We start from the raw sequence: 13,208 nt of genomic DNA, 5'->3' as shown, positions 1-13,208 counted from the left end.
CGTCTAGGCAACAAGCACCGTTTTGTTTAAAGGATTGCCTGGTTTAGGAGAATTTAGTCTGAAATTTTGCTGTTTATTGAAAGAATTTGACCTTGAGTGAAAGTTAGTGTTGTTTTGTGGTTTTCGCGGTGTCTGAACGTTTTTGCAAGTGCAGGGGTAATTTCCCATTGGAAAAGTAGACAAGTTACCAAATACACAATGCAGTAAGTTTGTGTGAAAGGGGCAATTTAAATAGGCTAATAATTGACTTTGGTTTTGTATTAGTTGTGTGAGCTGAGATGAGTTTTCCACGAGTCGTTCAAAGGCTGATAAGATTGCGTTGTACTCGATTTTTGCAACAATTTTACAGATTAATTATTAGAGTCGTTATTTTGATATTAAGGAGCTGGGTATGATACTATTTTTCCGTCTGAATTAAATGGAGTCAGGAAAATTTTTATGTCAGTTGGATTATAATAATAAGGTATGCTATCGCGATAGTACATATTGGGATCATTATGGTCAACTTGTTGTATATTGTTTTGATTGGGCTGGAAGTATGAAAAATTTTCTTGTCTGTTTTGTTGGTGTACTGATAGATTTTGTCTTGATGTAGGGTGTAACTACTGAGGAAGGTACATATGTGAATTCTGATGGTACATGGTAGCGTGAGTATTTAGGTATAATATTTTTCCAACTTCTTCTTAAGCTATCTGCAGCGCAGCAGCAAAGGTTTTTACGTAAATACTTTAAGTAAAACAAAAAGCTTAGTTCCCTACGAGTGATGCAAATTTGTTATGTCTGAACTTCTATCACTAAAGGGCGCAGCTCGTAGATTTGTCTTTCAAACAAATAAATTAAATTTTTTTTCGCCAGGAATCAGCCATCGGCCTAAAGGCCTTACTTGCTTTTACTTACAGTATACTTTCCTTTTGAATCGTTGACTTGGCGTTGTGGTATTAGGCTTCACCGAGCGATATGTATGCAATGGTGTACGCTGAGCTGAAGTTGACCTACTGTTTGAGTTTATGTCTTATGTCATAAGGTAGTAGCGTATCTTATTCATCTTTTTATCTCACATCATTGTAAAGGTCTTTGTCATACGTTGTCTATTTTAATATTTCTTGACATTCAATTTATTAATCAAGGTAAGAATTATGTGCCAATTAATAACAATATTGAATCTTGAAATTTGTCATATAATTTAGGAACAGGAGTATTTTTAAATTAAGAAAATATATTTAATCGATAACCAAGTTGTCTTACATGATGATTTAATCAATTTGAAATAGCCAAAAATAGTTGATTTTACAAATAATATAAATTATTAAGTCTTAGATTCTGATTTACAATATTTTTACAATTTATATTTTTTCTTAGCTTAACTGACTTCTTGAAACTAAATATTAGATAGCGCCATCAATTTTTATTTCTCCAAATTTAAGTTGGTACTTTATTTATGTATATATACATATCAATAAATAAATCATTAAATCATAACAGTATCGTAAATTACTAGGTATAATGAGGCATTCACTAACATCTTAATGATAACTAAAGCATTAGTTGATAACAGAAGCGCTCATCGCCAAATAACATGGGGTACTTACTGGCCATCTTAATAATGTAATTATCGGTGAGTAAGCGATCCACGGTACATGGTAATTGATGATTATGTTATCAATTATTCCTTGATTAATTTAATCATTGGCCAACAAGCACCCCGTAATATCTAGTCATTGGCGATAATGTTATAAACTAATGCTTCAGTAATTGATCTATAAAAATATTCACATTGCCACCTCAAAATAGAAGTACAAAAATCAGTTAAAAAGACTTTGATAATAGTTTGTTAAACTTCTTGTTTCACTCTTCAGTATAGAATAGATGTGTTGATTTGTACAAAAGTATATGACTAATTGAAAGCTGGATGAGGAGCAAATAAAAACTTTAAAATGTTAGTGAATTATCTTGAGCAACGACTCACCAACCTCATTAGGCTTGGTCCTTCTTGTTGTACCGATCGACACCGGCTTAGCATACCTTAGTGTACTTCTGTATAAAAAGGCTTTTTCTTTTTGTTTAAAAAGACTCTCTTTTGCCTGAAAATCTGAAGAGGCTCTTTCTTGATTTTTACTCTAAAAAGACTTTTTCTTGCACTGACCCGATGGCATCATTGTTAAAAGTATTACGATACTCTTCTTGCATTTAATATAAATTATTAAGCTTCCCTTATAATCTGAACCATAAGAACAGATCTATAATAATCCTCATCTTAAATGGTAACTCATTTTTTTTTTTTTTTTTTTTTATTTTACAATAATTCAGTATTTTTAAAAATATTTTTGTTACGATTGGGCAGACTAAATACTATATATACATTATACTCTCGCAGGCTCTAAACACTTTCAATGGCTGTAATACGAAGAAACCTGCTTCGGTTTACGTGGAATAAAAAAGTACTTACTTATAATTGAATTTCTTATAACTTTTACGTTTTATGTCTTCCCATGAAATGCTTAACTTTTAAGATATTCAAAGATATCCATGAACTACTAGATATCCAAGATATCCATGGATTTGATGTCATTGACGTCCCACAGTGGTACAAGCACTGGACACGGGCTGAGGGCATTACTTGCTATTCTCACTTTAAAAAGCAATAGTCGACATTTCCGCTCCTCTCCTCATAGGCACACATTTAGTATACCACTTCCACGCGTTTCCAAAATGTGAGCCTATATGGACATTTCCACGCAAATCCACTCCTCTCCTCGTAGGCCACTACCATGCTCCTTAAGTAAAAAAAAAAAAAATTGTGCGCCTAGTTCGACACTTGGCTTCGATGGGACGCTCGAAACAGTGAAAAAAAGTGGGCACACCCCATAGCATTGTAGTTAGCATCTTCCTACCAATCTCTGATAGAGCTGTGCTGTGCAATCAAAGTTTGATCTAACTCAAGCTTAGAATAACACTTGGATTCTCAGAAATTACCTACTATCTGCTTATAAGGGCTTCTTTAAAAATGATAATTTTTCATAAGACATTGCGTGAGTTTTTAGTTAGTTTCATAGAGAGATGAGAAAACTTTTGTGTGATATTAAACGTGTCAACATTTCTTTCGATGATATTCGAGTATGCGGTCAAGATTCAGTGGAATATAATGCTAGATTTAAATTAGTTTTGTTTTGTTTCAAGGCAGCTGGCCTTACCCTTAATTTTCCTAAGTATTACATTGATGAAAATAAACCTATGTTTTTGGAGTATGATGTTGATGCCAACGGAATCAAGTAAAAAATTGATGCAGTTTTGAAGATCGTACTCCCAAATAATGTTATGTAAGTGTAAACAATTTTGTGTATGGTTAATCATCATTTTAAGATTGTAATAAGTTATGCAGTGATCATTTACTCATTGTGTATTTCTTTAATAAAAATGCAATTTGAAAATAGTCATTTTAATGCGAAGTTGCATTTGTTCAGGCTAAAAAAAAGCTTGACATTGTTTGAAGTCCTTACACTTCTTAATTCAGAGCTCCATATAAAGGTGCTTTGTGATAATTATCTATCAAGCGTTAGATCAATAACTACACGTAATGCCAAGGCCAGTAGCCATGAAATTCTGGACCTTATCAAAAGCAAAGAAAAATTATTTATCGAGCAGCCTTAAGCTATCGTTTTCGCTGTTTGTAAGTTTGATTCTTATATGTTCGAAATTAAATTTGAATTAGATACTAATTATTAGCCACTTATTTACATATTCAGTACTAAAACAGTTTGTTATAAATATCTACCATCTCATTGCAAAGGTAGGCAATCTTTTTCTCCAGCCATAACTATCAAACTATTCTCATCAATGATGGAAACAATAGCCACGACGTTTGCTTATTGATACTGAACCAGAATAGTAATAAAACTTAAAGGCAAAGATGACATTTCAAACTATTATATTAGATTTGACAATTGAAGGGCCGAATGCAATAACATGCTTATTGCTCGAAACGGAATATAAGCTCACGGCCTACACAGAGAGAGAGCTACGATGCTATGGTAGTATGCGTATCTATATACTACCGGAGTACAGTGCGTCACATACTACAGTAGCACCCGTGGAACGCAACGCTAGTATCAAGAGTTTGCCACGGTAGTATAAAAGCATATATACAATTGTAGATCGTGAAACGCACTACTAAAGCTTCTGCTTTATACTACAGAAGCACCTTTGAGGTGCTGCAGAAGTGTCAAATCTCACGTACTAAGTGAGCTCGGGACTCATACCAAATTCGTATGGCTCACGAGCAAACGTAGTATACGTCGTCTGTACTACGCCACTATGCCGTTATTAGTAGGTTTGCAAGTTATTGTTATAACTTTAGGATAATTAAAACAATGCCCATGCTGGTGAGGTCTATTCAATGAAACGTATAAGAAAATGTTTTTTTGTTAGCAAAATTAACCTATACTAAAAGTAATAGACTCGTATCATTCTATTTTTTTTTCCTTGAGTAAACTATTCAGCATGAATCTTATCTTGGATGAAGATATTTAGTAAGATTGTTACAATAACAAAGCACGGAAACTTTAAAAACTATTACATATTTTTATACCAATACCTATCGCCACTATTCCATCAAAATGTTTATGTTAATGTGTCTTACAAAATTTTTCAGGTTTAAAAGTATGCAAAGATAAAATCTTTGTTACTGTAATTAGCGTAGTTATCATTTTTGAATGGGATTTATCAGAGTTTTTTATAGTAAAAAAATTAATACTAGACAACAAATGACTTTTCAATCAGTTGTAACATATTTGTCTAAAAAAGTAGAAATCTAGGATTTTACAATGCTTCTTCTTCTGGATAATCTTAGCATACTGGAGCTCTAAATTTTTTTTTTTTTTCACTTACTATCGTTCCCAACAAAATATTTAAGCCTCCAGATTCAACATCACCACGTCTCTTAACAAAAAATCTGATGTAAAAATACAAATAACGATCTTGAAAAAGCAGTACTTATGCAACTACGTGTTGCATTTGCAATTCGGTCTTAGAAGGTTATGCTGCCAAACAGCAGTATAGTGGTGTAGTACAGACGACGTAAACTACGTTTGCTCGTGAGCCATACCAATTTAGTATGAGTCCCAAGCTCACTACGTACGCGAGATTTGATACCTCTGCAGCGCCTCAAAGGTGCTACTGTAGTATAAAGCAGAAGCTTTAGTAATGCATTTCACGATCTACAGTTGTTGGAAATGAGAGCGACCAACAGTAGGCCCGGCTTTTGTGTACATTGTGTACATTTATAGTCTCTGTCGGCTCAACGCTCTGTGCGTGTGCGCTTGGTCGACTTGGCGCGCTGCAGGTGTGTGTGTGCGTATTCACGTGGCAAGCTTTGTATACTGTAAGCGCTAGATTATACTCAGCTCTCGTCGAAGAAAGACTCTCTTAATTTACGTTGCCAAACTCTAGCATTCGAAGATGCATACATCACCTTAAATGCTGGTGTAAATCTTCTGATTAACTCTCGCGATACAGTGGACAAAACTCAGTTGTGCAGTGCAGTGCACTTAGTGCTTTGTTTAAGTTGCTCATTGCATAATTTGCAGACCAGCTCAAATAGTTAATCTCATCGAACTACCAGTGATTATCAACAGCAAGACTCAGTGAAACTCTTGTGTATTTCCACAGACAGTAATTGTGCATTTTTTAACAGACAGTGGTTTATAGTTATTCAATTTTTTAATCAGTTATACTCTATCAGTGCTTTTATTTTTACATTTATTTTATGTAACTATCAAATTCTCTTGCGAGCTCAAGGCCAGTGCGTGTTTACATATTGTGTTATTCAACTTGACTCTTTTCTTTCTACATTCTTAACCTTTATATATTTCAATAGTTCGTTGCTTTAAGACTATAGACAGTATTTATTTCCTCCGGTATAAGTTTGACCTTTACAATTTTTGTAAATATTGACTGTGTTTTTTTGGCCTGTGAGTGACATTAAAAGTTGTTATTCTTATGCTGTTTAATTTTATTGTGTTTTATTGTGTCTTCCCAATTACCCTATCCGAGCCTAGTGTGTGCTAACGCATACGCCTCGTACATTTTGGTCCTTCGAGCTGGATTGGGGTGATTGGGGAGTGATCAGGTGGCAGTGCGCAATGGAAAAGGCCGATGCAGCAGCCGCGGCTGCGAGTGACGATGTCGCTGCGACTACCATCATTGATGGCCAGCGGATTTCTGTGACTGACGGCTTGCTGGGGCGCGGCACGGGCTCGACGGGAAATGTGATTCCGGCCGGGTTCCTCACGAAAATCGAGTCACAGAGAGTGCACATAATTAGCCTGAGCCAGTGTGGCAAGGCTGCTGAGGAAACGACTGCGGAGTGCAGTCATGCTGAGGCCATGCAGCTCAGAGAGGACTGCGTCGCGCTCCATGAGAGGTTTAAGCGTGAACATGCTCTCATTGAAAATGCGTGCCTGGTGGTGTTGCTCAGAAATGAGTATTTCAGTCAGAGTGCGTCGGGAGCCGCGCAGCAGGCATACTCGAGGTCAACGAGATTCATAACTCGGCTGCTCGCTGCCCATCCGGATCCACAGGCAAACTCATCAGCGGCATCAACTGCTGTCAGTCACACTCAACGAGGCAAGCTTCCGGAGATTAAGCTTTCGCAATTCTCTGGCAACTACACAAAATGGGTGAGTTTCCGAGATCTTTTCTCAAGTATTATGGAAGACGAGAGGCTCACCGATTTGGAGCGCCTTTACTACCTGTGAGCGTCGCTCTCAGGCTAGCCAGCAAAGCTCATCAAGGAACTCCCTCTCACTGCTGAATCCTTCAAGATCGCTTGGGATGCTCTGCTCGAGAGATATGAAAATAAGCGGTTTGTGCTCGCACAGCTGCTGCAGGCCAAGAGACGCATTCCACCGATGCGTGTTGGCAGCGTTGGGTCGCTGATGGATTTGGCAACGGAGAATCGAAAGCTCCGCAGGCTTATTTCTGGCCTTGGCTTTGCTCAAGAGGTGCTGGATGCCTTGTTCGTGGATGAGCTGCTCCGAGCGTTGGATCGACCCACCAAAGAGGCGTGGGAAACATCGACACCAGCAAGAGCCGACTTCCCGGCGTGCGAGGCCTTGGAGGAGTTTTTGATCGAGCGGGCCCAAGCCTTGGAGATGGTTGATGCTCAGTCAACCAAGAGACAAGATAACTCATCCGCATCAAGTAAGACTCAATCCAAACTGAGCAAAGCTCAGCACGCTCATACAGGTCAAACTCAACCACTCGGCAGCACTCAACCGGGCAGCAACGCTCAGCAGAATCGGGTTGGGAGTTCGGCTCGGTCGCAGGATGATAGACCAGCTCTTCCAGTGTTCCCGTGCACGTACTGCAACCAGCAACACTTTATTGCTCGCTGTCCGGCATTCGCGGCCCTCTCCGTTGACAAACGATACCAGTTCGTGGATGACAAGCCTTTGTGCTTCCACTGTTTGGGCTGCCATGCTGCTGCTAAGTGTATGAACACGAAGAGGTGCCAAACCTGTGGTAGGGCTCACCATACCATGATTCACGGCGCTCGGTTGTTGCAATTGATCAGCAGGTTGGCATCTCAGCCGACTCAACATCAAGAATAGGAAATCAGTGCAGTCATCAGACACACTCATCGTCGAAACTCCACATCTAGTAATACTCATCCTAGAGTCAACATCAAGTCAAACTCAACAAGGATCACATCGTCCAACCAAACATCTAGTCACTCATCTATCTTGTTGCCAACAGCAATATCCCAGGTACGTGCTCCAGCTGCACATCATCATCTCATCATCAAGGTTCAGAATTATCATATATTTTGGAAGATGCTGTGAAGCGTCTGCAGCTGACGCGCACGAATTCCAACATCTGTATCCTGGGTATTGGAGGCAACGTAGTCAGCAAAGCACTTGGTAAAGTAGAACTCAGATTGTTTTCATTATATTCTGACACCAGCGTCGATGTGGTGCTCCACGTTTTACCTAGAGTACTAGCTCCACTACCATCTTTTCAATGTAAGACAAGATCGTGGCTGCATACGGAGTTTCTGGAGTTAGCTGACCCCCATTTCTATCTGCCACGAGACATAGACTTGCTACTTGGCACTGACTACTATTCAGCTATAATCACCTCAGATCTGCTCAGAGGTTCTTTATCAGAACCTATCGCCTAACGTACACTATTTGGTTGGATTTTATCGGGTTGCGTTAAACAGCCTGTTACAAAGATTACTCGTCACACTCACCATATCGTTTCAAAAATGAAAATATAAACTTCAGGAATTACTCATCAACTTCTGGATTCAAAAAGAGGTCCTTTCAAAGTCAAGCTCGCAGCTTACACCAGAGAGACAGGAGTGTGAGGAACACGTCGTGCGAACTCACTCTCGGGATACCACCGGAAGATACGTGGTGAAACTTCCTCTGAAGCAATCTCCATCTCTGCTGGGCAACTCAGTCAACCGTGCTCGTAAATGCTTCGATCGCACGGTGGCCAGGCTCAAAACAGACGACAAGTATGACAAGCTCTACACAGATTTCATAAATGAATATTTAAGTCTTGGCCATATGCGACCGGTGCCTACAGATGAGCTCAACATCAAGCCTTATTTTTATCGGCCTTATCACGGCGTATTGAAGGAAGATGGAGACAACGCCAAAATCAGGGTGGTTTTCAATGGTTCAGCCCTCACTTCCTCTGGACATTCACTCAACAGCATAAGTCACACAAGACCTAATCTACTGCCTAACATAACAGATATACTCTTCTGGTTACGCACATTCAAATGGACTTTCTCTGCGGACATCTCCAAGATGTATCGTCAGATCAAGGTTCATCCAGACGATTGGGATTTTCAGCGAATCATCTGGCATAGCAAAACTTACGAGGAAGCTCACTTCCAGCTCACCACAGTGACCTACGGGACGAGGCCTGCTCCATTTCTGCCACACGCTCACTGCTGCAGCTGGTGAAGGATGAAGGGCACCGTTACCCCCATGCGGCACGGATTCTCAACAGCGGCAGATATGTGGACGAGATTTTTGGTGAAGCGGAGACTCCAGATGAGTTGAACGAGCAGGCTCTCTAACTCAAGGAGCTGTGCATGGTGGGTGGATTGCCCCTGGCTAAGTGGCACTCAAACTCGCCAGGATTCAGTTACTCAAACTCCAGTGAAGAATCAGCACTCTCTATTGATAACTGGGATGCTAAGGTACTCGGAATGGTTTGGAAACCACTTTCAGACAGTCTCACTTTTCAGTGCACACTCAAGCCTCTCAGCCAAACTGCAACGAAGAGAACAATTCTTTCAGAAATATCTCAAATGTTCGATCTTCTTGGAATAGTTGCTCCTGTGATTGTTGCAGCCAAACTCATCATTCAGGAATTGTGGCTACTCAAAATTACATGGGATACACCCATACCAGATGCTCTCGCTCAGAGGTGGCTACAAATACGAGATGATCTAGCCAAACTCTCCGGAGTGACGGTTCCTAGATGGCTTGGAGCACATCCTTCTTCTGCAGTGGAACTCCATGGCTTTGCTGATGCGTCTCAAGATGCTATGGGTGCTGTGATTTACCTGGTGATAAAGTCAAACTCAGCCACGTCAAGCTCATTCGTTTGCTCCAAGACGAAAGTATCACCACTGAAGAGGATGTCAATACCAAAGTTAGAGTTGGCAGCAGCTCTCATCCTGGCTAAACTCACTAAGATGTCACCGACCAACTCACACTCAATATTAGCAACATTCACTTATGGACAGATTCGTCAGTCACACTCTATTGGATTTCGTCTCATCCGAATAAGTGGAAGGATTTCGTCAGAAATCGAGTTGCAGCAATTCAGGATCTGGTCCCTGCAGCACATTGGAGACATGTCCCTGGAAAGGAGAATCCTGCTGACTGTGCCTCTAGAGGGATTCTCACTTCACAATTGATTGAGTATAGGCTCTGGTGGCATGGACCAGAGTGGATGATACAACCCCAGGATGGTTGGCCTCTGCAGCCGAGTAACGTCGAGGTGGAGGATGAGGCACAGGCGCGTCAGGTGTCAGCATTGGTGTCATCAGTCTCGGACTCGGAGTTCCTACTCAGGCTCACTCAGTCCAGCTCCACATTGCACAAACTCTATCGTATCACAGACACCCTCTTACTTGGTTGTGCCAAGTTCAAAGCCTTACTCACACAGCAGGAATCATCCGTAGCTGTCACTGCAGAACTCGTCACTCAAGCTAAGCTCTTACTCATCAGATTAACTCAACAGGAATGTTTCAAGGAGGAAATCAAGATGCTCAAATCAGGTTCTCTCCCAAAGGGCCATGTTTTTCACCGGTTGATGGCATATACTGATAATGCTGGCATACTGCGTGTGGGAGGCAGACTCATGAATGCCAAGCTCAGACCTGATGCAAAACATCCTGCTCTACTTCCTCATCAAGCTCAATTCACCAGTTTGGTTATCGATCAGGCTCATCGGCAAACTCTACACGGAGGAACTCAGCTCACTCTTAGCAAAACTCGACAAGAGTTTTGGATGATCGGTGGAAGGGCCCCAATCCTCCGATCCAAAATCCTCTACTGTATCAAATGTGCCAGATACTGGGCACAAAGAGCACAACAACTCATGGGACAGTTACCCGAGGCCAGGGTGACTCTCTCCAGACCGTTTGCTCACACAGGTATCGACTACGCAGGTCTGATACATCTCAAATCTTAGGGTGGCAGAGGGTCGAAGACATACAAGAGTTGGATATGTGTGTTCGTGTATTTTTCGACCTGTGCTGTGCATCTCGAAGCAATGACAGATTACTCTACCAAAGGATTCTTGTCAGCGTATTGGCGATTTGTCTCACGTTGGGGACGTCTATTTAAGTTGTATTCTGATGGTGGGACGAACTTTGTTGGTGCAGACAGGGCTCTTCAACAGTTATACGCAGAAGCAATCAGTCAAAATTCTCATCTATCAGCCATGCTCGCCCAAGATGGAACGTCATGGCACTTCAACCCTCCAGCTGCTCCTCACATGGGAGGCAAATGGGAGGCAGTAGGGAAGTCGATGAAACACCATCTCCATCGGACTATGGGAGAGACTCGTTACACGCTTGAAGAGATCACGACGTTGCTCACTCAAATCGAAGCAATACTTAACTCTAGACCACTAGAACCACTTACCAATGATCCAGAGGATTTAGACACGCTCACTTCAGGACACTTCTTAGTAGGATCGGCGCTAAACTCACCACCAGAACCGTGCTTATTAGGTTTACCTCCAGCAAGGCTCACTCGCTGGCAGCTAATCCAAGCTCAAAAATAAAGGTTTTGTAAGCAGTGGTCTACACAATACTTGCTTAGATTAAACTCAATCTCCAAGTGGCGTACTCCAGCTCATGACATCAAGACAGGCTCATTGGTGCTTATAAATAGTGAGACTCTACCACCAGGAAAGTGGCTGCTGGCCAGAGTCGTCGTAGTCCACCCAGGCAAGGATGGCCTGGTTAGAATGGTGACTCTCAAGACCTCAGTGGGCCCGCTCAGGAGACCAATTCACAAGTTGGTGCCACTTCCGGTCTACGTCTGTTGTCAGCCGTTGACTGACAGTGGACGGAATGTTGGAAATGAGAGCGACCGACAGTAGGCCCGGCTTTTGTGTACATTGTGTACATTTGTAGTCTCTGTCGGCTCAACGCTCTGTGCGTGTGCGCTTGGTCGACTTGGCGCGCTGCAGGTGTGTGTGTGTGTATTCAAGTGGCAAGCTTTGTATACTGTAAGCGCTAGATTATACTCAGCTCTTGTCGAAGAAAGACTCTCTTTATTTACGTTGCCAAACTCTAGCATTCAAAGGTGCATACATCATCTTAAATGCTAGTGTAAATCTTCTGATTAACTCTCGCGATACAGTGGACAAAACTCAGTTGTGCAGTGCAGTGCACTTAGTGCTTTGTTTAAGTTGCTCATTGCATAATTTGCAGACCAGCTCAAATAGTTAATCTCATTGAACTACCAGTGATTATCAACAGCAAGACTCAGTGAAACTCTTGTGTATTTCCACAGACAGTAATTGTGCATTTTTTAACAGACAGGGGTTTATAGTTATTCAATTTTTCAATCAGTTATACTCTATCAGTGCTTTCATTTTCACATTTATTTTATGTAACTTTCAAACTCTCTTGCGAGCTTGAGGCCAGTGCGTGTTTACATATTGTGTTATTCAACTTGACTCTTTTCTTTCTACATTCTTAACCTTTATATATTTCAATAGTTCGTTGCTTTAAGACTATAGACATTATTTATTTCCTCCGGTATAAGTTTGACCTTTACAATTTTTGTGAATATTAACTGTGTTTTTTTGGCCTGTGAGTGACATTAAAAGTTGTTATTTTTATGCTATTTAATTTTATTGTGTTTTATTGTGTCTTCCCAATCACCCTATCCGAGCCTAGTGTGTGCTTACGCATACGCCTCGTACAACAGTTGTATATAGGTATTTATACTACCGTAGCAGACTCATGACACTACTGTTGCGTTCTATGGGTGCTACTGTAGTATGTGACGCACTGTACTCCGGTAGTATACAGATACGCATACTATCATAGCATTAGAGCTCTCTCCGTGTAGGGGACGATTTTCCAAAGTCTATGAATCGATGAAAAAAAAATACAAGCTATTAAAAGATGACAATCCACATCTTTATTGTATTTATAACTTTTAAAAACAAGTCATACTTTTTAGGATAAAAAATAAAAATCCTTTTTTTTCAAACACCTAGATTCCATTGTTTTTTAAAACATAAATCGCCGTATCTCAGTTATTTTTGCTCAAAACCATTCAAAATTTGGCATGGATACGTATAATACTTTAGCGCTTTTAATAAAGTGATCAGAGTTTGAGAAACTTATCACAATAAATAAATATTTAATAAAAAATAGACAGTTCACTAAATACCTAACTTGCAAACTTCAACGAAAAAAAATGTGCGGGGAAGTTTCAGCTTGAGAAAACGTTCAGCGTCAAAGTTGTTCCTCTAAGTTGGAAGAAGTTTTGTTCAAATTTTCAGATCAATCTGTTCAGACTTAGTCAAGATACAGTCATTTTAGTATTTCGTGCATACTAGTTTACAATAATGTACACGCAATATTAGGTTACGGTGCGTGGTAGCTAAGGCGGCGCAGCGCTGGAATTGTTTACATATTGCGTCCATACTGAAAT

The 13,208-nt window shown here is 40.5% G+C and overlaps 2 protein-coding genes across 2 annotated transcripts; both read left to right on the top strand.

Annotated features, from left to right (window-relative positions):
* The first annotated feature begins 9,975 nt into the window (after positions 1 to 9,975).
* On the top strand, positions 9,976 to 10,719 carry LOC149373850 (uncharacterized). Its single transcript, XM_089595605.1, has one exon. It carries the CDS (start codon positions 9,976 to 9,978, stop codon positions 10,717 to 10,719), a length of 744 nt encoding a protein of 247 aa, XP_089451731.1.
* An 81-nt stretch (positions 10,720 to 10,800) lies between these two features.
* LOC149373849 (uncharacterized) lies at positions 10,801 to 11,316 on the top strand. The gene has a single exon (XM_089595604.1). The coding sequence runs from the start codon at positions 10,801 to 10,803 to the stop codon at positions 11,314 to 11,316; it is 516 nt and encodes a 171-aa protein (XP_089451730.1).
* The last annotated feature ends 1,892 nt before the right edge of the window (positions 11,317 to 13,208 follow it).

This window comes from Copidosoma floridanum, unplaced genomic scaffold (genome assembly GCF_036245765.1).
Source record: "Copidosoma floridanum isolate Cflo_tuat_1 unplaced genomic scaffold, Cflo_Japanese_pri ptg000026l, whole genome shotgun sequence".
Lineage (NCBI taxonomy): Eukaryota > Metazoa > Arthropoda > Insecta > Hymenoptera > Encyrtidae > Copidosoma > Copidosoma floridanum.
This window is presented reverse-complemented; position numbering and strand designations above follow the sequence as displayed.